The following is a 26,647-nucleotide window of genomic DNA, read 5'->3' as shown; positions in this document are numbered from 1 at the left end:
TCGGTGAAAAATCTGAGCTATATAGGAGAGGATGATCAAATACATCCCCGTGGAACTGCTGTAAACGTTATTGGTTGCCTTGAGCATTATTGTAAACCAACAGGATACCGGAAATCAGTATAGTCTGAAATTACAATACAGTGTATTTAGTAAAATTCCTGTAACTACAAGATCTGTCATTAATTTCCAAACTGAGGTTTTTTAACATACTTATATTAGCTTCACTTGTAACTAACTATGTAATCAAATATTGTAAGTTTATTTTAACCTACTTCTAATTGACGTATCCATTTGAACTTTCTCAAGTATAAATCTCGATGTCAATACAATAATTTCATGACTTTGACCCGAAGAGCGAAAAAGGGGGAGGGGCTTAGGGGCAAAAAAAAACACTACTATCATGCTACGGGCAATTACGTTTTGTATATCCACGAGTCTGGGGCATGGTGGAAAATGTGCCCAAAGTCAATCTCAAAATTTCAAATATTCAAATTTCAGAAGTCCTCAAACCCATACTCCCCCCCCCCTCCCCCCAAATCCACTCAGGGAGAGGTTTTTTGCCCCTGATTTTTTTTAAGTCAGAACAATAATTAAAGTATGTTATTTTTGACGTGCTTCCGGGGCCTACTGGCACCATCGGACCTCCTTGGGAAAAGGTGAGGGGAGGGGGGGGGGGGGGGTAATTGACCCCAAAATTTTCGTGACTTTGAAAATTGATTTTTTAGTGCATTTTGAGGAATTTAAAAAAATTTAATTTAATTTCAACTAAAAAGTAACAAATAATATTATATTTTAAAAACTAAAAAAAACACTTTAATTTGTATAGTAAATATTATCTTTAAATTTATTTAATTTGTTCAACAGCGACAGAATTAACAACAACTCTGTATAAATTTTTTTTAATACATAAGCTTAAAATAAAAATCAAGTAATAAACAAAACAATTAATTTTAATGAAAAAATGTGACCCTATCCTAAAGAATAGACATTAGTAGTAGAAAATTTAAGATAACTGATATCAAGCACTATACTGATTGTATCTTGAGTACCGTCAAGCGGGGTGACTATGGTCACTTTTAATGGTTTTTTCATACCAGATTTGTTATATGTAATTATATATTTCATTAAAAATTTGTACAACAAAGTACATGATTCTGGCTTTCAAAATACTATTAGCATGAATTTTTTTGAGCCTATATATTTAACTAAAAAAATAATACATTGTGACCATAGTCACCTCACCGATTGGGGTCACTATGGTCACAACACAAAACCAATGCAAAACATTCTGAAAATGGTGAATTTTTAAAGGGGTGAACATGGTCACACAAAATAATGAATACATAGCAATACACAAGAGTGAAATATATAAAATAGTCCTAAATAGGGCATCATATCTACGGTACCCATAGTTATGTTACATGCAGTTCCATAATTGTTCATTTTGCCAACCAATTTGTAAATTCTCCAACAACGTCACTAAAAAACATACGTTCGGTTGAACAGTTTAACCAACATTAAAGCTATCAAACGTTACATGAAACATTAACCTGCCTCTTCTCTCTTCAACTGATGCAGGAAGAATTCTGATTACCTGTGCTTTGTCAATGACAAAAACATCTGGCTTGTCTGACCAAATAAAGAAACCCCCTCGAGATTTTTTAAGAAAAGTCCTAAGTCTGTAGATTCTGTTACTAATGTCTGCCATATTGTCAAAATAGTTGTTAACATCTTCAGGACTTCACTGAGAACGATTGGGGTTGATGTTTGAGACCATGCGGGAACATATTTTTTCACTGTTGCGTTTTATGAACGACGAGCCCACTCTACTCCTGGGGTACACCCATCAGAAAACCTTGTGATTGTTTTACCCTGCCTTTTTAAGTTTGATCGCACGAGCAAACGTAACTCAAATGAGGTTATTGGGAAGCCCCATTCAGCAAGCTGGGTGGTGTAAGAACACAACAAAGATTCTTCAGCTTCCGTAAATATTGTCTGTCCCCATGGTCTCTTCATGTCCATGTTCTTGCATCTTTTCCTCAACGCTTCCATTTTTACTTTGTATCTTTCGGAAGCTGTCATGCTCATTCCCTTTCTAACAGCAGTAATTGCTGAATCCATTTGTTCTGGGCTGTAATCCATGTAGGATCGCGACCCAGGGGATCGTTGATAGGTTCTCACCATGAAGATCACCTGCAAATAAATATAAAAAGAACACAGTGATAAGTATCTGTATTCTTGTTTTTATACATTTAAGGCCTAATTGCTAGTTAATTCTGAATAGGTTACCTATCGTAGACATTAATATTTTAAAAAATATGCATGTTTCATAGGTTATAATGAAAATTAACAAATGACCATAGTAACCCCAAATTATTTATGTATTTACACTATTTATTAGAAATATTAATGGCATACAGCAATTTTAAAATAAATGCTTACATGTTTACTTACCTAAAATCCTGAAATCTTGGTGCAGGTTACACAAGTACTCCTTTTGCTATACCACATGACACTGATCAGCTGTGTTAAACAGTTTAGCCAACATTTATTTTGAGGTAAATTTGCTGGTACAAAAAATTTAACAAAAAAAATATATATATTGGCGAAGTTTAAGTTAACATTCTCCTGTTATATTTCAATATGTTCATATATTCTGTAAAAAATATAGTTATTGCTAGTAGTGTAATTTATTGTAGGATAGGAGCAATCTTAAAATATATCTTTGCTTTGACCATAGTCACCCCCGTGACCGTAGTCACCCCGCTTGACGGTAGTGTTTGTTAATGATGTGTGAGATGAGCGAACAATAAGAGGTATTTATTTCAGATGCTGATTGCGCTGTCTGGCTACTTGACAGGATACGATGGCACATTTCCTTTCGAGAAGCCCGGTGACAAGTATGAAGGAGTGCAGTACGTGGGTATGAGAGTGGTAGGTAGCTGTCATCATGCGACAATGCCCAAGCTGCTTGACATTTTGCTTAGTACATTAGGTGTTGTATTTTAAATCACGTTAAATTTTGTATTTAAAATATTTGATCTCAACATTATATATCTGTTTGAATTTAGTATTAGAAATATTTTCAGATACAAATGATGTACTTTTTCTTTTAAGTTTATTAGTAAATTACTACTATACTAAACTTCAGTGGACCATAGCATGGTTTTGTGATGATGTTATCCCAGTGATAACATTTTTTTCCATCTTGCATTTGTTTCGTATTTCAAATTAGTTGCGGTCCAGACTTTCTTCATTAATCATTATGTATTTAAGCAAAACTAACATGTGCCTTTATCACCCCATTATTCATCCATCAGTAATGTTTGTGTGTTGGTTTTTTTTTTTTCACTACTTAATGTTGTTAAAGAGATTTCTAATTTTTTTTTTGTATACCAAACTAAATAAATTGCAAATGTTGGAAGAAGCTAAATGCATGAAGTGAATGCATGTAATTTTTGCTTACAGCTGCAAATTTATTTAAGCTGCCACATATACTGAATTAAAGACCGTTTGCTACATCTCCACTCTGCTCATATTCACTCATTTCTCTTTTCTTTTGCAACTCTCTTCTCTTGAAATTTTTTGTAAGTTAAACAAGCTTACAGCAATTCTGAAAAATACCAAAAAAAATAAAGAGTTAAAATGTTACCGAGTAAAGTTTGGCAATTTAAGTGAAGGCAATTAACTAAACAGACTAGGTTTAAACTAGATTGTTGAAACTGGTTTCTGCTGTAATTGAACATATTTTAAAAAAATATTTGCATCAGTGTACAAAATGTTTGATTGGAAATGTACTAGGAAAAAATAGTTACTCGAAAAAATTTCACGTATACTTAAACAGCTTGAGAAAATAAAATAAACTTATTTTGTATTGTCTGTTGTAATTTGTGTCTTATCTAATGGGAAAAAATTTCTCGTTCTGACCTTTACCGAAGTACCTACTTTTTGGAGTGTGTTCTGATGTCTTGTGGAGGCTGGATACAAGGGAATAACTCTGATTAGGGATTCAGCACCGATCACTGATTTGTCATGTAATGGTGTATTGAAGAGCATGATCACCGTTTGGTATATCACAACTTAAACTTTGTTGTATCTCTAGCGGCCAGTTCTGTCACCAGCTAATGTTAAAATTAACATGTTCTGCAATTTAAGTAAGGATTATCTTATAGCTATGTATAAGATACATATTGGGATAAGTTCTGCTTGTTGTGTTTCAGTTCTGTGCCATCTTGGGTGCGAGTATTGTACCATTTGCATTTATAACGGTGTGGGAGATGACACACTCTCTCACTGCAGCGGTTTTCTCTGCAGCTTTCATTTTGTGTGGTGAGTTAATTTATACCTACATATATATCCTTTACCTCATGAGCTAATCGAACCACTAAAGGGGCCTGTCTAGCCAGTGGCGTATCTGTGTTAGTGAGGCAGGATGATAAGCACGATGCTTGCTGGTGCTTCTAGTGCGGTATTGCCTCCTAGCGCAAGGCTGTGAACTGGCTGGCAGTCTTCTCGTCGCGTGTAGGGTAACTATAAGATTTGAGTGGTAACTATAACATTATATGGTGGAGAATTGAAGAAAAAGGTGTAATGCAAGTCTCTTAAGTGCTTTCATGAATCTCTAATCTCTACTGAATGTTACATGTCTAAAAGTTTTTCTAAAAACATACTTTTCTCCTACAGTTTCAAAACGGAGTATGGAAGTAGAACTATTACTCATCTGATCTCGGCAGATTCTGAAATGCTTTTCATAAACAGACTCCACTTGAATATTTTGAGCAGTTTTTAAATTCCATGGATAATTCTGAAGCTTTGCATAAAGAATGTGTGCCCAAGTAGGCAGGGCCCTTAAGAAAATACCTACTCTAATTTTAGTTCAAAAATATTAATGCTTAGTATGCAGTGTATGCAGTGCCTTGCAGACTTATGAAATGCTTAGGTTCTTTGCTTTATTTTGTTAGTCAGATTTCCGGTTAGTTGAGTGTGTTCATTAATTTAATTTAACCTTATATGTATATTGTATATTAATCAAATTAAATGCAGGAAAAGAAAAAAGTATTCTTGTTTGTAATTTCATTGAGATGTCATTATTTAAATCAGATAACCAAACCATACTCATGATATTTACCATGCATTGACACGGGGAAAAAAAAAATGTTTAGTGTGGATACCAGTAGAAATAAACACATGCTTAAGTAAAACACCATAAAAACATAAAAAATATGTTCAGAAATATAAAAATAAAACACTGAAATATTCACTTTTATATCAAGTCTTTAAACAGAAAATTTTTAGTGATGGGTTTGAAATGCAGTTCAGCCAACCTCATTTTGGTTTTCCATGGTTTCCTTGAATCAATCCAGGCAAATGATGGGATGGTTCATTGCTGTGGGCCATGGCTTGTTCATTTCTTATAACCATGGTACGTGTTGTGATGTGTTAAGGTGAACTCTCAATGAACCGTTGTATCTGTCTGTCCGCCATCCTTCTGTTCATCAGCATGCTGTAACAATGATCCGCACATCCACATTATAATATTTGTTTCCACTTGGATACTGCCGTCTGACTAGAAGGCTTAAATTTGTGAGAAAATTTCTCTTTTAAAGGTTTATAAGTTTTAAAATATATTTTTCAGTTACTGTACATTACTGATTACACTTTTGTTTCTCTGTCAATATTGTTTCAAATATCAAACTTTAAAATGTGTTTGAATGCAAGTTTAAAACATAATATGGAAGCAGCTGAAAAAATAAACAAACTAAAAAAAAATCCTTTACAAATAAAGGCAATGTCTTTCAAACATTATCGAAAGTTAAAGCTTGGTAAGGTTTTGACGGTTGAAATTTTCTGGGCCATCTGATTGACTACAGGTCACATGATGGATGGTTGGGTGATGGAATGATGTTACAGATCATTATGAGTCCATGTTTAGTTTAAAAGTGAAAGCAAGAAAGTATAGACATAGAACATAGTGATAGTAAGTCATACTTGGTTTTGTTTTATTGGGAATGCTATATATTTTTTAAATTTATTGGCCTCTCATTTTTTGTTGTTGTTGTATTGTATATGACATGTTTTAATTTTGCTTGTTGTTAGATGTGGGGATCCTGACCTTGACGCGATACATTCTACTAGACCCAATCCTCCTGTTCTTTGTGATGGGCTCCGTTCTTGCGATGACTAAGTTCAATTCTTGTGGAGACAGGTAAACTACAGTGTGCTCATTTTTTAAAAAATAATTACATAATCCTAACTAATTGATAACATTTTCAAGTGCTTAGAATCAAACCAGTGTTATTTGCTAACAATTTTTAGAAATCTCGTACCTGCAAAAATGTTGTATTTTTTGAAAATGTATTTAAGAAAAAATTGGATAATTTTTTTCTTTCAATGTATTGATGTAAATTTCTTTAATTAATTTTTTATGTTCCATAGTTACTTTGATTTTTCACATTAAAATAATGTATCCAGTGGTCAGTCCTAATTGTAACCATGCTTCATACACGGCTGCTACAGGTGCACCTTTCAGTTCACTGCTCACTTATTAAAAATTATGAAATTAGTGTGGAAGGACTAAGTAGTATATGCCTTGTGGGCTTTTGGCATTAGGTCTTACCAAAGTTATTTCTTAAAAACTATGTATTATGGCTGCCAACGAGTGATCTTTTTTATGTTCTGTTATTTTTATGTTTTAATGGGTGTAAAGATGTTCCTTTATAAATAAGGATAGTGTTAATGTAGTAAATCGCAATAAAACAGAAATAAACACATTAAACACCGAAATGCAAGTTAATAGACAAAATTGCATCAAAGTGGCACTTAAAGCTTGAAATTAAGCAAAATTTAACCAAAACCTTGTAATGTTTGAAATACAAGGAATGTCTTATTTGATTATTTCTGTACAAAGTTTATACCAAGTCGATTTAGCTCATTGCTGGGTGTCGTGAGCACAGGAATGCCACAGTAGTGACAGCCGTTACGTCCCAATGCTTGTTAAGCAGAATAATTTAGCAGTGGTTTGCCATTTCTTTCCGTGGGACGGAGGTGAAAGGGACATCACAAACACCCAGTCCTGAACCCAGGGAGGTGTGAAAATTCCCCTCTCTGATCGGGAATCTAACCTGGGTCCCTTGGCACACCAGACTGAGCGCTAGCCACTAGTAGACCAATTGGGCGGATACCAAAAGAAATAGATCAGAAAAGTTGATTTAATTTGTTTGAACATGCATCTCGTATTGAATTAATTTAAACAGTAAGTGCTTGCCATCTAATTTTTATTTTTCTGAATATCTGTTTTAGGCAAACTTATTACAAACTAATTTATCAAAAACATGCAGCATGTCAACATTATGTACATTGTTTTGTGGAATAAGTATTACAAAAAATAATTTATAAAAATAAAAAAAATAAATTCTGAAACCTTATGTTTTCAAAAAAAAAATTGTCTTGAAAATAAAACCATGAAATATTGTCTCTACTTAATAATGTATGTGCGATTTAGATGTAGTGTAAAATATGTAATCTCTGTTTATACATATAAAAGTGAAATATGTACTACTCACTAACTCACTCGTCACGAATGCTCCGGAACTACATACAGGCATACAGACTTGAGACTATATAGAGTAAGATCCCAGAGCGATAAGACATAACTTATTTTCACACAGATGAAACCTTAGGTTCTCAGTAGCGTCTCGTGTGCTTTGAATACCAGCGTGCTTGTGGAGCTCGCCCTGTGACACCAGGGCAGGTACCAGGCGAGAAAATTAACTAACAATAAAAGTTATTTAACTTAAATTTATATTGCTGATTTTTATGTATATTTTGTAGAACATTATTCTGAAGTCGTATCATAAGTGTCAGACACTTATTATGGACCAGAACCTTTGTCAGACGCTTTAAAGCTCCACAAAAAATACATGAAGTTAACTTATTTTTACATGTCTGATTTTTAAATATGTTATTAAAGTAACTACTATTACAAAGTTATATTTCATCAGTCAGACAAATTGTAGTGACCAAACATCCCCTAAACGCAAAAATTATTCAGCCAGGAGTACGAGCGCGAGAGCACTATGCATGCGTTTCAGAGCGAGTGAGACGTCCATAATAACTCGGTTCCCCTTCTTAAACTCACAATCTGTCTCAATCTAGTGTGTATGTGCCCTTTTCGCGCAACCTATAATATACAGTATGGTTCGGGTCTGTGAGAGCACATGTTTTTGTTGTTTACATTGTGTCATTTGTGAATGATATAAAGTTATAAGCAATAGTGAAAATCATGGAAGAAAAAAAAATTGAAATGAATGTTTTGTAAACAATCTCATGATAAATTAAAGTTATTTACCGAAGAGACATTTAAAAAGTGCAAAAACGTTTTAAAACAGCGAATAATATTCATAACCTAAAATTCAAAGACGTAGTTTTACCGGATGATTTGTATGATAATGGTTTTCATCGAGAATGTTACAAAAATTTTACTGTTTTGCCAAAAAAAAGTATTTCTCCCCAATTTCAGAAGAACCAAGAAATGCTAAAAAAAAAAATTCATCGAGTATCTTTGAAAATACGTCAGTTGCATCGACATCAAGCCTACCAAGTAATTTTAGTGCTGTAATAATGATCCATGTACAGCATCTACCTCAAGTCAACAAAATAATTCTACAGTTACTGATTTAGATGTAGTATCAAACTCAAGTCCAGCTAGTACTATGTTTGAACCTATTGTAATACCTGAGCCAAGTGTTGAGCCATGTGTTGAATTAGAATCAGTTGAACCGGTGTCATGTAATTCTGAAGAACCTTGTTTTTCATGTTTGTAATATAGACGTTCAAGATAATTTTGTGATAAGATGTTCTGATACTGATATTGCGATAATTGTGTTAGGATTAGGACATATGCATAATTTGAAAAATGATGATTCAAATGTATGGTTAAACGCAGGCACCATAAATAACTAATAATATATTAATTTGACAAAGGTTTACGAGCATTGGGACCATCATTGTGTAGAAGTTTGCCAGGATTTCATGCATTGACTGGATGTGACTTCAATCCTGCCTTTTTTAAAAAAGGTAAACAAGACTATTTAATATATTGATGAAGAAACATGAATATCAGTGAGCTTTTATGCAGTTTGGAGATCCAGAGTAGTTTACCGATGAGCACATACAAGAAGATATTATCAAAAAGGTCCAAAAATGTATCTGCGAAATTTATAGTGTTCCTGGTATACTCGACTTTGATGCTGCCCGGCTTCAGCTGTTTTTAAATAATTACAGCGTATATAATGTTAATGAAGAATTCAATCCAGAAATTTTAAAAGATTTTGATGCTAGCAATTTACCACCATGTAAAACTGAGTTATTTCAACAATTTCTCCGAGCAAATTATATTTCTAGCATATGGAATCATGAAAATGAAAAACAACCAACCATTCTTACTCCTGAACACAATGGGTGGAGGTTAGAAGATAACCAGTATCACTTTCATTGGTTTAATGGTGACCAATTACCAGGAGACGTTAGTGAATCCCTTCAAAAATCAGATACTATACTTTGACTTCAAGTTTAAAATTTATTATATTTGTAATTTTTTTTATTCTTTGAGCTGTTTTTTGCAGAAGAAGCTTCCAACAACGACAACATAACTGATGACGATGAGGATGATGACTCGAATGGACAGAATTATGATTGGGTGAATGATGAAAATTCTAATGATTGTGACGATGATTACGATGATTAAAAAAGTAAACAAATAATTGCTTTAATTAATCATAGTTAAATATTTTTTTACTAAACTGATTTTTTCTTAAAATTATCCCAACTGGTATCTTTTTTTACAATAACATAAAAATAATTCCTAATAAAACAAAATAGCTCCGAATATATTAATTATCCTAAATATATGCAATAAATTATTTTACTTTAACATTTATTAATTATAACCTTAATGTTAAAGTTTATCTTATTGAAATAGAGATGCGAAAATCTTCGATCAAAAGCAGTAAGTATTTTTAATATATAAAAAAAATTGCTCTGAGACGCATGCGCATAGTGCTCTCGCGCTCATACTCCTGGCTGAATAATTTTTGTGTTTAGGGGATGTTTGGTCACTACAATTTGTCTGACTGATGAAATATAACTTTGTAATAGTAGTTACTTTAATAACATATTTAAAAATCAGACATGTAAAAATATGTTAACTTCATGTATTTTTTGTGGAGCTTTAAAGCGTCTGACAAAGGTTCTGGTCCATAATAAGTGTCTGACACTTATGATACGACTTCAGAATAATGTTCTACAAAATATACATAAAAATCAGCAATATAAATTTAAGTTAAATAACTTTTATTGTTAGTTAACTTTCTCGCCTGGTACCTGCCCAGGTGTCACAGGGCGAGCTCCACAAGCACGCTGGTATTCAAAGCACATGAGATGCTACTGAGAACCTAAGGTTTCATCTGTGTGAAAATAAGTTATGTCTTATCGCTCTGGGATCTTGGACTAATATACTTGCGCAACTTTTTTACAGCAATTATACCACACTTAGTAAATATCTTTAGCAAATACTTGTGCCACAACAACAAATGCTAGAGAGGTAAAGTGTTAAATTTACAGAAATAGCCATTAACCAATAGTAGTGATGAGAAAATGTAAAAAAAAAAAAATGGTGTGTGAGAGCCCACCTTAAAGCGTGCATGCGTAGCTCGCTGATGCTGTGTGCTGTGATTGGCTGGCGATGCAGGCCGTTCAGCTGGCAGTGGTGGGCCTGGCTGGTGCTGACGGGCGTCATGCTGGCGTGTGCGGTGAGCGTCAAGTTCGTTGGCCTGTTTGTCATCATCCTGGTGGGCATCAGAACCCTGGCAGAGCTGTGGTGCATCCTGGGGGACTTGTCGCGCCCACTGGTGAGACTCTTGTTTCTTTCTTGTAGCGTTGTCAACCCCCACCGTACGCTCAAAACAAATTACGCAGCTGAAATGCCTATTAATGGAGTATTTTGCATATTTATAGCAGTTTGATGACTTTTTTTTTTTTAGTTGAATTTGTCGTATGGCATATGATTTTGCGAAGGAGATGGTTAAAAAGAAAATTGATTGTCGCACTAATATCTCAGATTTTTAGAAAGCCAACATTCATGTATAGGAATTTTAGTAATGATAATGCTTTTGAAAGGAAAATTGAATATTTTATTTTTAGGATTTTATTTTTTGTTTTAAAATTATTTGTTCTTTAGTTGATTGTTTGATTATTTCATTAAAACATCATAAACATATGTGTGTGTGTTTGTGTGTATGTATATATGTATGTGTATATATGTATATATTAATTTATTTATTTGTGTTATAATATCCATGAAAGACACACGTCAAATTTGTATGACAGCCGCTACTTGCAGCAACACATGTGCAAAATGGTTAATTATAGACTACTTGGAAATACAAATTACAGTTTTGAAGACCATTAAAGATGCAATAATCCTAAAATAATCACTCTGTAATCTTATGGAGCAAAGTTGCTATTGCTATGTCATCGCATGTTTTTTATTTTCTTTTAAATCCTAGAAAGAAGGTGTCCAGAGCGATGTGTGGCATTTTCTTCGCCAACTTTGCAGAGTATTCTTATGATATACAATTTTTCAGTATGGCAGTATATCAGCTAATTACATTTATAGTTCAAGGTCATGGTGACCTAATTTTGTATTTATTTGTTTTTAATTGTCATCAGTATTTTTATAATAGTATATGATTTTTAATTATTTTTTTTCAGAAAAACCATTTAACTATGTTTTCTCAAGTTTGACTAGGTTACAATTTATGTGAGTTTGAATTTCAGTATTTTATTTCATTTGAATGTTTTTTTATAACTATATTCCTACATGTGTATTTTATAGTGTGTTGCGATTTTTCTAGAACCTAGAACATGGGACTGTGGTTTCTGTGAAAAAGAGAAACAAAAGAAGGATGCGGGATGCCGTGGCGCTGAAGTGATAGGCAATATTTATTGGATCCTGTGTTAGAGAGAGAGACAAAGATGTTCACCACAACCGTGGGAAAGCTCTCTGACCGGAGAATCACAGAATAGTAATTGTAGGAAAAGTGTTTGTAGCTAATAAGATGATGTTTTGACTGGGGAAGTCCTCAGTCATGTAATAGTCATTGCTCAGATGTTGCCATGCGTGAACGCGCTAGTGGGTGGCTCACAGATCTATAATTTTAATGTATTGAAGAGGATAATTTCATATCTGTGGTCTGGGCCATGCTATTTCTTATATTCTTTCTGATATTATTTATAATATTTTGACCACAGATATCAGCATAGGCTTTCAGTGAGGCGTTAATGTGCGTTTGTTTTCACGCAAGAACAGTGTTTTCAAACTGTACCTTGAGTTCAAAACAACTGTGGGATCTAAACTTTTTTTTCTTTTCATTTTTTAAAGATGTAAAGTAACTGTGAATATTTTGCAAGTTGTTTTTGAGCGACCAACTGTCAGGTGAGGTTAAATTTTTGTATGGAACTGTGTTGTCATCGTCATTCAATGTTTATAAATAGAAGAACAAATAAACAAAACTTTGATTTCAACTTCTGTTTGTTTTTGCAAAAACATCACCTTCAAATTCATAAATAATATTCGCCATTTTAATAGTAATGAATTGTTTTGAATTAAGACGTACAGCTCTTCATTTTCCCAAGTGTTTTATGCATATGAAATTCAGCTAGCCGGAGGAGGTCCGGAATGACATAGAAGGATCTGCTCCCAAGTGTCATCCCTGAATGACATCACACTAAAAATTCCATTGCAATGTTTGATGTTTAATGTGTTTTTCAGTTTCCATCTTTTTACTTAACATTACACGAGTTGTGGTATGTAAAGAATAACAGTACAAACATACGTCCATACCAGTCATCTTGATTCTGTTGTTTCTGATAGTTAAGCTTGTTCCAAATTTTAAAGTTGGTAATATGATATATTCTAATGTTTTTCAAGGTAATTATAGATAGTAAATACCAAATGTTAGTGTAAGTATGCAAATTTTGTTGTAACTTCTGATTTTTGTGAAGCAATACACCTCTCAGTTTACACAAACTAAGACTTTTTCTAATTTACAGTCAGCTTTAGCTGTAATGCATAGAGGTGAATGTGCATGTGTGTTTTTGCAGGTCTATGTGATCCACCACTTTATAGCGAGGATATTGTGCCTTGTCATATTGCCAATATTGCTCTACATGTTTTTCTTCTTCATTCATCTGCAAGTGCTCAGTAAGAGGTTAGTTGTCCTATCCATTGTCACAGTTATTACTGTTAAGATGGCTTTCACATGCCATATTGATTTATTTCTCAATATTGCTAATAGTTACTGACTGTTTCTGTAAATTTAACACTATACCTCTCTTCAGAGGCAGATCTAAGAGGGGTATGTGGGAAAATTCCTGAAACCTTCCCCTCCCCCCCACACCCCCAAGAGCTGAACCTTGCAGAATAAGTGGAATATAGTTTCTTCATATAAACATAAATACATTTGTCAAACGATTTACCAAAGAGATGTTTTGAATCATTAATGACAAAGAAATGCCTTTTTCGAGGAATAGATCAATATTAATTTGGCAGAACTGCTTGGAAACTTTACTCTATATGCTGGAATGTATCTTTAATGGATAATTTATGCCTTTTTAAAGGAATTTTTTCAATATGAAATTGAACACTCAGCAACAGACATCTTGCTATTTTATAAAGTCTAAGTCAAGGAAGCATTGTTAAAAAAAAAAAGTTAAAACAATATTTTTATGTGTTGTGATTAGCTAGTGGACACTGGTTAACTCCCCCCCCCCCCCCCCCTTTCTATCTCAAGCCTCATCACTGGATCTGCCCCTGCCTCTATTGCATTTGTTCTTGTGTCACAAATATTGTCAAAATATATTTACACCCATTACACTTAGTAAATATATGTTGAAAAACTAGTGACAGAACAACAAATGAAATGTACCGTACCTAATGGAAATTATGAGAAAATGACAAAAATCAACTAGATGTGTGAAACCCAGCCTTAAATGCAGTGTTTTTTTCTTTTCATGTGTTTACAATAAAATTTTGTTTCCAAGTTTTTTTAATACAAATAGAGAAAAACCCAAAAATTATCAAACAAAACAAACTAAAGAATTTTTGGGTTTTATCTCATACACTTTCAGATGTGTTTATGGGCAGCATATTTAATCTCATACACTTTCAGATGTGTTTATGGGCAGCATATTTAATTTTTGGCTTCCAATGGTTTGCTGGACTGAATGCTATCAGGCATAGTGTGGTATGTCGTGTGTTATCAGGTGATAGTTAGGTTTTCAGATTGCTGAGACTGAATGTTTATAACCTAGCAGGTACCTTGGTGAACAGGAAAATAAAGGTAGCATTTCCTGTTTTAGGTAATGAGAATTGCACGACTTCATTCCTATGCTAGAAAATATTAAACACAAAAATTTTCAAGTAAGTTTTGCTTGTACTTATCTATGTGTGTGTTTCTATACAGTGGAAATGGAGACGGTTTCTATAGTTCAGCATTTCAGTCAAAACTTGAAGGCAATTCATTGTACAATGCAACAATGCCAAGAGGTGAGTTTTCTGCAGATTTTTCAATTTTGTTTTTGTGTAATTTACAAATAATAGTTAGTATACCTTTTTTTATTTTTTATTAATCATAACATAAATTATATACATACTTAGTGTGTGTTCTGATCAGTCTTATTGGTTAAATGCTCATTTTGTGGCTATGCTACATTCTAAAGTAACAGAAGCAATATATAAATTTTTGTTTTCATGGTTTCAGCATTTTTGTTACTGAACTGTGTTTAGTTTTTACTTTTTTTTGTCTTTGTGGAGATTTGATACCTATAAAATATCTTACGTCAACAGTATTAAGTTTTTTTCTGTTATGTATAATAATGATAAAATCTACCAGAAGTGTATTCATCTTGGAAATAATATAAGTAGGATGTTAAGTTAATACTGTAAAATCAATATGCAGCTTGATTAAATAATTTTTGTAGTTTAATTTTTTAGAGGTGCTGACAAACAGCGATGCTAATTTGTAGCCAGTTCCTTGCAGGTTATAGACTAGGAACTGTGTAACTGTAAACATTATGGAAGTGCACTAGCCTCCACTTTGCGAGACTGCGAGAATGTAAAGCCACTGAGTTGGAAGGTAACAGCAGTTGATCTCTCGGGTTAGAAAATTACTATTTTTTTCTCCCTTGAGTTTTTCCCAGAAAACACAATTTTATCCAATGTAATTATTTTGATCGGCCCCATCAAGTCTGCTCCACTATTCCCCTTTGATCAACCATCGGAAGATTTGGCTCTGCCAATTGTTTCGAACATTTCTCAAATATTCAATAAATTAATTTCATTATTATTTGACAGCTGTGAAACACATAAATATTGCCATTAATGGTTTAGTATCCATAACTAAAAACATTTTTCATATTTTTTTTTATTACTAAGTCAGTAGATAAATTTAAAATGAACATCTAAATGACAACCTTAGCTAATAGTAATAGGAAATTATTGTTCAGTTAGTTTTAATTTTGTTGCAGAATTTTAAAAACATTTTAAGAAAACAGACTGTGCATCATTGCATTAGTTAAAACATTTATACTGGTATACTAATATGAAGCACATTTTTATTCTATACAAAAATTTAGTAAACAATGGCCTTTCCTACCCCTTAAATAAACATTAGTTAATTATTTTTACAAAGCCAAGTTTATTGATAAATAAAATTCAATATTTGACTGCAAATATGCTTAGCCACAGAAATGTAGTAATGTTTAAAAAATTTATTGGTAGCTGGTTACTGGACTCATATATTTGGTTTTCTTTCTTTGACAGTACTATTTGTGGCAGCTGTGCAGAAACTCTTTTGAAGTTTTTTTTTTAGTTATGTTTGTTGTGTCTACAACTTTTTCAGAAGTGGCGTATGGTGCAGTAGTGACGTTGAAGAATCATCGAACTGGTGGGGGCTACTTGCATTCTCATTGGCATCTGTACCCGGAGGGAGTGGGGGCAAGGCAGCAGCAGGCAAGCATGGCTCCGTCCACGTGTGCATCAACCTGTTCAAAGCTTAAAGAGCAGTTCTTAGATGGGAAGATTACATTTTAAAATTAGAGCTGTGGCTTGTGTAGCAAAGACTGGATGCTGACTTATAGTGACTGTGGTGACCTCAAATTCCTTCATTATTAATCACAGTTGAATAACATTTTTTAAACCATCTAAACATACCTGGAAATGAGACCTTGAACAATAATTATGGCCACGTAAAAAAACATATTGCAAATTATGATAATATTTGTTCATATATGATGATTCATGGTGTTATCAAGAATGATAGAGAATATTGTTATTAAACTTCAAATTTTTGCTTGAACATCTGATGATGTCATACCCCAAAAAAAAAATCAACATAGCCACAAACCTTTAGTAACATGAAATTGCATATCCCTTAACACCAGTCCAATGGATGGAAGAAGAGGTTTCCAGTATCAATAGTGTACTTGTTTAAAATTTGAAATATCAACATCGTGACAACATAAACCAGTTTATTTTCCTTGATTATAACATTTGTCATAATACAAATTTATAATAAAAACCAGCCTTCACTGCTTCAAAATTCCTAATATTGTAGCAAAGAAAAATATTTGTTTCTAGATAGTGAATTACTTCACTATTTATTCACAAAATATTGTTGTAGTGATGCACCACGCCGCTATGTTATGTCCCACTATTGCCTGTGTTAATAGCACAGAGATGTGTAGTATTGATCTCTAGCATATTTACATTTAGTGTCATGCTGAAACCAGTGGCTGACCTAGCCTCGAATTGTGGGAGGGACCAGAGAATCTTGGGAGGGGGGGGAAGTATGGAATACCTGGCCCAGTCAAATGGAATATCCACAAAATTGAATTGAAATAGACAGTTGAAACTTTAAAGGCTATTTTAAAAATATTTTACACAGTACAGTAGTGCCTAAAAATAATAATTACATTGTTACAAAAACATTTAACCATCTTAAAGTTAGGTGTGGTCTGGAGTAGATTATTTTTGTGTGGGTGGGATGGCGGGGTTGGCGGGAAGGGGTGGGGAGTTGGTCCATCACCCCCATCGTCCTGCCAAAGAACTGCCACTTTCTGTAATGCGGAGATGGTGTTGCACAGGGAGTAGACACAGTGAACAAGTTTTTCTAATTGCACAATGCTAAATCCAACCCCAGAAAAATAAATAAAACTATTCAAGCCATTGTATTCTACTTATATTTAAGACATTAAGTATTTTATTTTTTTTTCAAATTTATAAAAACCCTCGCATTGATACTTCTTTTAAATAAAAGAAACATAATTTTTATCATGTGTTGCACATGCTGATTTTTGGTAAAATGAAAAAAAAAGACAACATGGCATGGTAAAAGAGATCGCCGGTCGGCGTGCTAGCTGCAAGTAGGGCCTGGAAAAATTAGCATCTATTTATTACAAAATTAGCATTTATGATGTTGAAAATTAGCATCTATTTTCCAGAAATTAGCATCTATTTTTGAGAAATTTGCTTAAGATATTAAAGTTACATAACAATACAAGAAGTTGTAATAGTGTTTATACCCATTATGACGAATTTTAACACAAACCAAAATCATTAAACGGTATTTGTAAACAAACGTTTGAGCACTAGTAATTTCAAATGAAAACAAACAGACAATTCAAGTTGGCCAACTTCAGTACGCTAAACGTGCACCACAAAATGTATGATTTGTCTCTATGTAAAATATTGATCAGAAAAAAAATTTGAAAACTAAAGTGATTATCAACAAATGTAAAAAAAACCGCGTACTAAAATATTTGTAGTAGTTTTGAGCATTTAAAATATTTTCATTTTTATCTTTGCAAGTTCACTACGATCCCGTCAATGACCTAGATATTTTCTAGTTTTGTTGGTTTCCGTGAAGCGCTTCCCGGGAAATTTGTTTTGTTAGGTTGGATACTCTTCATGAACAGGCAACACACGATGCAATGGCGAACGTGGCGTGATCTATCAAAACAAAATAACTGCGTCGATAAGTAGTGTGAACATTCTTTTCTAAACATTCAACGGTAACTTGAGTAAATCGTAAACACTAAATTTACAAAATTACTTATTCTATACTATCAGGCGTGATATTTGGTTAAGGAATGTTTTCTAAGTTAAGGTTAGGATTCGGATTTTATTCCTTCAACAAGCCTTGTCAGAAGCTATTGTTTACTGTAATTGTGTTATGGTGGTTATTTTCAAAAACAATACTTTGAGGAATGTGTGTTCAAGCCATTTTGTTGCATTCTATAGTGGTTTTTCGCCCGATAATGGTAATTTTACCGCGATTTTGCAAATATAGCATTTATAACAACAATTAGTAAAAAATCGCATCTAACCTCAAAATTCGCAAAAAAATCGCATCTATCGCAAATTGCGAATTTTTCCGGCCCCTAGCTGCAAGTAATCCCATTCAGTGATCAAAATTGTCATGAAACATGCGTAAATTTGACTTGTACTCTGTGTGTTAGTTATGCTACAATGACGGACGACTAAACAATGTTGATATTCATTTATTCAATCTCCCATTGTTATATTAGCTTAAAAAAAAAAATACATGGCTGCTAACTCCACATGCTTAATGAAAGAAATCCCTAGTTTCGTCGTACAGATTTTATTTACATTTTGGCAATTTATTGTGTACCAACATAGAAAGATAGCATTTAGACATTAGTAAATGAATATCTATTGCCATGCAACCAGTTTGTTGTTAATTAAAAGCATGGAGAAAATGCATTCGTGTCGGTCAAGTTTGCGATCTTGTAGCGCAGTTATGAAGGAAAATTGCGAAGATTCGATAGCATAGAGTGTCACAGTATGAAATTAATGGGAAAACATGTTTTCCACTGCTTTGTAAACTTGCAAAGGCAATGCTTATTCTTCCACACAGCAATGTGCAGGGGTGGAAAGGATAGTTAGTAAGCTCAACCTTATCAAGACAGCGCACAGGTCATGTCTTGAATCGCCAATGCTAAATGCTTTGTTGCATATCTCTTCTAGGAAGAATATTGCAGAATTCCAGCCAACAGAAGAAATGAGGAATAGGGCAAAACATCTGAAAAAAGCGATATTTAAATACTGCCAGTGGTGAAGTGTAGGCTACGTGTGTGTGTGTGTGTAAATACTTGTATGAAGTGTTGAAAATTTAAATGTTTTGATTGAAGTATAGTTCATTATGTGCATTATGATCGAGTAATTTTCATAAAAATTGCATATTTTTTTTTTGTATTTTTTAATGTACAGGATTTTACAGGATATTTTATATTGAAAACAAGGATACTACAGGATATTTCAATGAAGGATATTGTTTTCTAAAGTGGTGGCATCCCCGGCATGGAGCACGCGTCCCCTCTGAAGTGCGCGGTGTGTTGCGGATGACCGGCAGGTGACGACGTACACGCACAAGGACGACAACAACCTGTTCCTGGTGAAGAGGCACGGCAGCGAGCCGGAGGAGGAGGAGGGGGTGGGGCTGCTGCGGCACGGAGACCTGCTGCGCCTGGAGCACGTCACCACCCGCCGGAACCTGCACGCCCACAAGGAGCCCGCCCCGCTGTCCAGGAAGCACTACCAGGTCACCGGCTACGGCGAGGTGGGTCCCCCATGCTGTTCTCACGGGAGCATCGTGGTGCACATTTCAAATAGCTGTTGTGAGTTGCTCCGTAGAAAAAATAGGTAATGTATATAGATTGGCGTTGGTCTTCTTTAAAAAAAAAAAAATAGATTAGGAAAGAATATACATGGAATTTTAAACACATAAAATGAGGTATTTTAGGTGAATTTTTGTTGAAATTTTGTTTTTTTCTTTAGATTCTGGAACTATTTATTTTTTTCTTGCTACTGACCGTATTATATCAGGGTTTGTGATAAAGCCTAATAGCATGCAAGTACAGTAGAATCCCGTTGGAACGACCCCTCGCGGTTCCCGAAAAAACGGTCGTACTTACGGAAGGGTCGTTCCAGAGAATTTGGGCAATTTTTGGCCAAATCCCCCCCCCCCCAACCCCCCCCCCCCCCCCCCCCCCCGAACGTTTCACGGAAAGAACCGTCCTTTATTTGGGCAGCTTTAAAATAACATCGTGCTAACGTTATGTAACGTGGGTAGTTTATTTTTTATCCATTTATTGCCCCTCCCCCTTCCCTCTCTTTCGGCGTCTCCATTCGTCCCGCCGTGCCGGATGCCTGCCAGACATGTCTCTCGGCGCCAGGCGAGCTAACGGGCGGCGGACATAATAACCAACTGACGTGAGAAGGGAAGCGGATGTCAGAGTATTTTCCCTGGGTTTTAAAAGTGTGACAGCTGAGGTTGTTATAAATAAGGGTCGGGCCAAAAAGCTATTTTACATGGTACGTAACTGGGTGGTTTGAAATATAGAGCGGCCGAAACACAAAAATGGGCCGAAGCGATGGCAACGTTTTTTTTTTTACAGCTTCAGATAATGATAAACAAAAAATATATTTAAGCTATATTCAAGATAACCCGAAAAATTTAATTCCAAATACACTTTTAGTTCAATAAACTATGCTTGTAAGCAGTGGAGCAGTGTATACATATATGTAACAATAACAACAAAGAACAATTGAAAAAAAAAAAAAACTCACCAGATTACAGTATTATCCAACATGATATATGCGGCAGCTGTTAATTAATTTTTTTTAAGCATTTTTGTTTTTCAAAGTCACACATGTTAGACACGTCGACGAGACGTAAAACAAAAAAAAACATTAACGAACATAAAAAAAATAAATACACAACACCTAACACTTTATTTATCGCCTTACTTTTTAAAAAAGTCCTTTATCGTTGCCTGCTTTTTTTTCAAGATGGCATTTTCCGCAAACTCTTTCAACTGCGTTAAGCAGGACCACACAGCATCACTCGCACCATGCCGCCTCAGAAGATATTCATAGACATCCCCAGCTTTGAGGACGTCTCTCGTCGTCGGCACAACTTCTGGCTCTTCTGCTTCTCCCTCCCCCTCCTCCTCCTCCTCCTCCTCCTCCTCCTCTTCATCGCTCGGCTCCTGCCCCTTGACGTCATCGGAATCATCATCTTGTGTACCCCAAACTGCAACGTTGTCATCCGCTGTCATGAACTCTGCAAACGTGCAGTCTGGGGCCAATTGCTGCCACGATTCGTCGTCGCATGGCAGAGTGAAAATATGATGCTGCGGCTTCGTCGAGGGGCCCGGCTGGGGCTCGGCGTCCACTGTGGGTGGGTCGTCAGGGTTTTCAGGGTTGGTGGCAGCGAGAGGCACATCGTCGACTGGTGTGACGAAGTTGGCGTGTCGGAAACAGTTGGCGATTACTTCTGGTTTCAATGCCCTCCAGCTGGTAACAATCGCTTCCGTTGCCCTATACACGTCCCACTTCTTCATCTCTTTCCCAATGTTATGCTGCAACACCATGCTCCGCACAAGCATTTCCCGGTACTTCAACTTCACCTGCTGGATTATCCCCTGGTCCAGAGGCTGAAGCACGCTGGTGGTGTTCTTAGGCAAGAACACCAGCTCAATATTTCTGAGGTTATCGAGCGGAGGATGCACAGGGCAGTTGTCGACGAACAGGACAACTTTCCTATTCATCACACCCATTTTCGCATCAAAGCTGTGAAGCCACTTCGTGAAAACTGCTGCATTCATCCACGCTTTTTTGTTGAAGTCGTAGTCGCAATGAAGAATTTTCCCCTTGAAACCTCTCGGTTTTTTTGACTTTCCTATTACTAGGGGCATTTTGTCGCTGCCGTCCATGTTGCAGCAAAGGAGGACTGTGAGGCGCTCCTTGCTCCTCTTCGCACCCTTGCATACGTCCCCTTTCACCGCAAGAGTACGGTCTGGCAAGAGGTTATAAAACATCCCCAGCTCGTCTGCGTTGTAAACATCTCGAGGCTGGTATCGGCTGAGGATGTTCTGAAGCAAGGGCAACCACTCACTTACAGACTTCGGATCAACCGACGCACTTTCGCCGACTATCTTGTGTCTGGATATTCCATGCCGAGCCTTGAAACGATTCAGCCACCCGACTGAACGCTTGAAGTCTGTCAAACCTAACTTCAAAGCAAGTTCGTCCGCCTTTGCCAACATCATTGGCCCACTCACAGGCAAATTTTGAGCTCTCAGCTCACCAAACCACTCCAACATAGCTTCGTCCAAGTTTTCGTACGTCGCGCCCCTCAAATTTTTCAGTTGCACATTGCGGCCTTGCTTCTGTACTGCATTCACAATTTCTTCTCTCTGTTTGAGAATCGTGAAGAGAGTAGACTTCGGAATGTTGTATTGCTGCGCTATCTTAGTCTTGGAAATTGTTTTCTTATCCACTTGCTGGATGATCTCATATTTTTTCATTAGCGAAAGTGTATTTCGCTTGGCACTCATTTTCACAAATGCGAAACGAAAATCCCAAAAAAAAAAAAAAAAAATCAAAATCCGTGTAAAACTGCGTGTGTCGTCAACGATCGTTCATAGAATCAAGCCAATAATTTTACCAAATCAAAATCCAAAAACAAATGCGTGTGTCGTCAACAATATACAAAATTCACAAAATCAAACCACTAACCAAATCGGCGTCCAAGAAACAAAGCGTAATAAGTCGTCAACAATAATAAAAACCAAGAAATATCCGAATCAACAAGCAAAAGAAGCGTATCCACCAGCGAGCAAGATCACACTAACAAGCCACAAGACGAAGACACGGGATCGAGACGGCAACAGAAATGCGCATGCGCACCACTGTTTACCGTTATCGCTAGGGTGGCCAGTCTGGACTCTGGAGGGGTGGTATCTATTTTTAGCCATGCGTGCGCCTGCCAACAGTACAGCGCTCACCAAGAAAAACGTGACGCGCAGCGCCGTACATAGTGTGTAGCGCACTTGCTTTTCATCCGATTTTACTCATTTTTTTTCGAATTTTTCCACGGTTCCTCGAAAACTGGTCGTTCTTACGGACTGGTCGTTCCAGAGGGGGGTCGTTTGGGAGGGATTCTACTGTAATGGCTAAATTTGGATGTTATAAGTTATAATGTTCTTCTGTTTCCAACTTGGCAGAAAACAATGATTTGCATGTGCAATACGATTGGTGAATTTTGGTCCATGTGATTAGATTTTTAATTTTATTTATGAAACCGTTCTGAATTTGTTTGATGTATTTTACCTTTAAACTAAAAAAAGTGTGTTTTACTCTCTTACTTTGAACTTGTAAAGTAAATGTAATTAGTGACCAAATGAAATGTTAGAATTACAAATTTAAGATCTATTATGCTTGGTTTAGATACATGATCCAGAGATAATTCTGGACAATAGAAACTTCAGTAATACCTCGATTTACGCTACCCTGGCGTATGCAAATCTTGAATTTCGAGGTTTTTAAATATTCATGTCAGTTGGAAACTTGACAGAAGGCCTCAGTTCAATTGAAAAAAAAGTTACAAATTTTGGAAAACATAAGACTGCAATGAAGAGCGAATTTCTGCTACAAAACAAGGAATAAAATAATTATTCATTAGCATGCGAGGAAATTTTGAGATTGAAGAAAAATATTTTTGTTCCTTCAGACAACCTTGTTAGATTTTATGAAGCCTTCTATGTCCAAATAACATCTGTTTATGTTTTTGCATTTCATAATAATAAATTGGTTATATTATCTAAGATTTTTTCTAAGTTATTGTTTTCGCTTGTTTCCTGACCCAACTAAACATAATTATTTTTTAAATTTTTATGTATATATGTGCAAAATTGTACCCCGACTTACACGGCTATCGCTTAGTCCAACCTTTTGCATAAGTTCAGGATATTACTGTAAAAATATGATCTCTATAGGTAAGTTTCCGCATGCATTATTTATTTTGACCTTTTTTATTGTAAAATAATCCATTCTAATACTCTTAATTTTATTAAACCTCAATGGATAACTTCTTAAACTGCTGGAGCTTGACTCAGTTTTTAAGGACTCAACTAAAAAATAATCAAGCCTGGACTAGACAAAAAAATTTGCAGACTTATCCATCTCTAGTAAATACAGTCAATAAGTAATGCACATAATGTAAATAAAAAATAAATAAAAAGGAATTAATGAAAATATGAAAGAGAAATGAAATTATTATCCATTTATTACTTTTCCACATAATTTCCATGCATTTTGAGGCATTGTCTCGATGATGGATCTGTTTTAAAATCCCAGTATCATAGACCTCCGTCTGCTGCAAGAAGAACCACATTCGCACGGCTCATTTGAATTTGTCATCAGAGTCGAACTTACAGCCTAGGAATTTCATGGGTGGAACTTCTTCAGATGGAAATCGTACTGTGCTCGTTGCACCTCCACTGTTGACGGTGTAATCTCTAACGCCATTTTACCAGTGACTGACGAATTCTATCGAAATCACAAGATCTTCCTTTTTAGTAAATAATTTAATTTTTACTCATTATTTTCCTACTTGTAAATTGACATTCTGTTACTTATTGATGCGCTCTGGTATTTTTGTACTGCTGACATTCGATTAGCTTTTGAGGAGCTGGGAAGTGCGCGGCTTGCACGGCTGGCTTGGTGTTTGTTTGTCGAGTCTAGAACGGCACTGGAGACGCGAATGACGTGTGGAAGGTGCTGATCGTGGGTGGGAAGGATGGGGACGTGGTTACGACGGTGACCAGCAAGCTGAAGCTAGTCCACTACCTGCAGCACTGCGTCCTCACTTCCAGTGGCAAGCAGCTGCCTAAGTGGTCAGTATTTCAGTTCTCCAGGAGTTTTAGGAAAGATGTCAGTTTTGGTTTTCATATCTCCTCGTAAAATTAAGTATTGGATTGATTTAAAATAGTTTTGGATAGTTAAGATCTGGCTAGAGTGGCAAAGGTGACAGTTATGTTGGTGTGGTGATGGACCACTCACTTACCAATAAATTAATTTAAAATTATAAATAATTCCACATTTGCTAAAGATTTAAAAAGCAATATTTTACTGTGTATTGTTATCCACTTAGTTGTACATAATCAACTACATAAATATAAATAAAAAATAGCCTTTTAATTTTTATGTTTTGTGTTTCTTATAATTAAATATTAAACAATTTGTTTTAGTTTTATTTTGATGAAAAAAATATTTCCTAATAATATACTAACTTTAAACTTTAAATTATTAAGTTGTTGATGTAAAGTCATTTGTAGTTGATATTTGCATTAGTTAACTTCTTATTTAATTGTTTTAATTTTTGTTAATTTTTGCAATTGGCTAGTACATACGTTGATTTACCCTGCATCATTGACTGTGCAGCAGTGTGTAACCACTGCTATTCAGCTTGAAAGGAGTAGCCGTGTGACAGAGGATAATGCTTGCAATGTGACTGTTACTTCTCACTTGTGCACTTACTTGTGTTAGCCCGAATGCATGTTAAAAATTAGTGTACTCTGAGACTATAACAAAATAATTTATCAATTCGGTATCATGCTACATACTCATAGGTGTCTAATGGAAGAAAGAAATTTTTTTTAGTTTTTTAGTGAACCAAATATCAGTAAATTTTTGAAAAGTGAAGCACTCTATTTTTGTTGAAACTTTTTAAATCGTCAAACTGTTGCAAACTATTATCTACCCCTTCCCGACCTTTCTCCTGTAATTTTGATTGTGTGCTTGGAACTGTTGAATGTAGGAGGAAGAGGGAAGCATTAATTTATTTTCTTTGTAGGGGCTATGAGCAACAGGAGGTTACGTGCAATCCTAATATGAGGGACAAGAACGCATTGTGGAATGTAGAGGACAATTTCTTTTCTAAACGTGAGTTAATTGTATTCTGTAACACTTGTTACTTTACTGGAGTATAAGTAATTCTGAAACTTTCTCGTAAGCAGTTAGTGGTAAGTATTCTGGTTTTTCTCTAAAAATTTTGTCTCATTATAAGGATAGAGGGATCCCGATTTTTCAGAAAAAATTGCAGGTTCATTTATTCCCGAAATGTTGAGCGGGAAATGACTTTTTCCCATTTCCCAAATCTATTGTGGTAGTATGCATGTCAATGTGCTGAAATTGTTCTTAACGAAAGAAAGCATTGCACTTTATGGTTTAACCTAAGTCAGTATATTAGGTGTGCATGATTACTCGAAACATTCTGAGTCGAGTCGAGTTTTAAGTACTTGACTCGAACCAAATTTTATTTTATTTATTATTATTTACAATTGTAACATGCCAATCGACGGTTCGAAGCCATAAATGGTTGGCTCAAAATAACACACACTAAAAGACCTATACTAAAATAAAATAACTGAACAACACACACTTAAATAAAATAGAATCAAAAACAGCAAAAAACACCAAAACATTTACCACAATCTTTACACAGGGCACATAAAAAACAAATACAATGGTACAGAGATAATAATTAAACATTACTACATGAAAAATGGACAGCATTAAAAACAATATCGTGCAAAACAGTATTGAATAATACATATTATTGAATAACACTATCTAGATCATAAATTATATATACATAAATGCACTAAGATAATTTAAGTATTGTACTAATTTATTTACAGTTTTTTTATTATTAACTAAGGG

At 35.1% G+C, this 26,647-nt stretch overlaps 1 protein-coding gene across 1 annotated transcript in view; it reads left to right on the top strand.

Annotated features, from left to right (window-relative positions):
* The window catches only part of LOC134535780 (protein O-mannosyl-transferase 2), a 70,218-nt gene that overhangs the window by 13,286 nt on the left and 30,285 nt on the right, over window positions 1-26,647 (top strand). Inside the window, exons 4-13 of the mRNA XM_063375042.1 lie at window positions 2,830-2,934; window positions 4,221-4,329; window positions 6,097-6,205; window positions 10,748-10,907; window positions 13,162-13,268; window positions 14,523-14,605; window positions 15,960-16,069; window positions 19,491-19,697; window positions 24,668-24,819; window positions 25,779-25,867. Of these exons, the coding sequence (XP_063231112.1) occupies window positions 2,830-2,934; window positions 4,221-4,329; window positions 6,097-6,205; window positions 10,748-10,907; window positions 13,162-13,268; window positions 14,523-14,605; window positions 15,960-16,069; window positions 19,491-19,697; window positions 24,668-24,819; window positions 25,779-25,867 (1,231 nt within the window). The remainder of the gene's footprint in view (window positions 1-2,829; window positions 2,935-4,220; window positions 4,330-6,096; window positions 6,206-10,747; window positions 10,908-13,161; window positions 13,269-14,522; window positions 14,606-15,959; window positions 16,070-19,490; window positions 19,698-24,667; window positions 24,820-25,778; window positions 25,868-26,647) is intronic.

Source organism: Bacillus rossius, chromosome 1 (assembly GCF_032445375.1).
Source record: "Bacillus rossius redtenbacheri isolate Brsri chromosome 1, Brsri_v3, whole genome shotgun sequence".
Classification (NCBI taxonomy): Eukaryota; Metazoa; Arthropoda; class Insecta; order Phasmatodea; family Bacillidae; genus Bacillus; species Bacillus rossius.
Note: the sequence above shows the minus strand (reverse complement) of the source record. Positions and strands in the feature narration are given on the sequence as shown.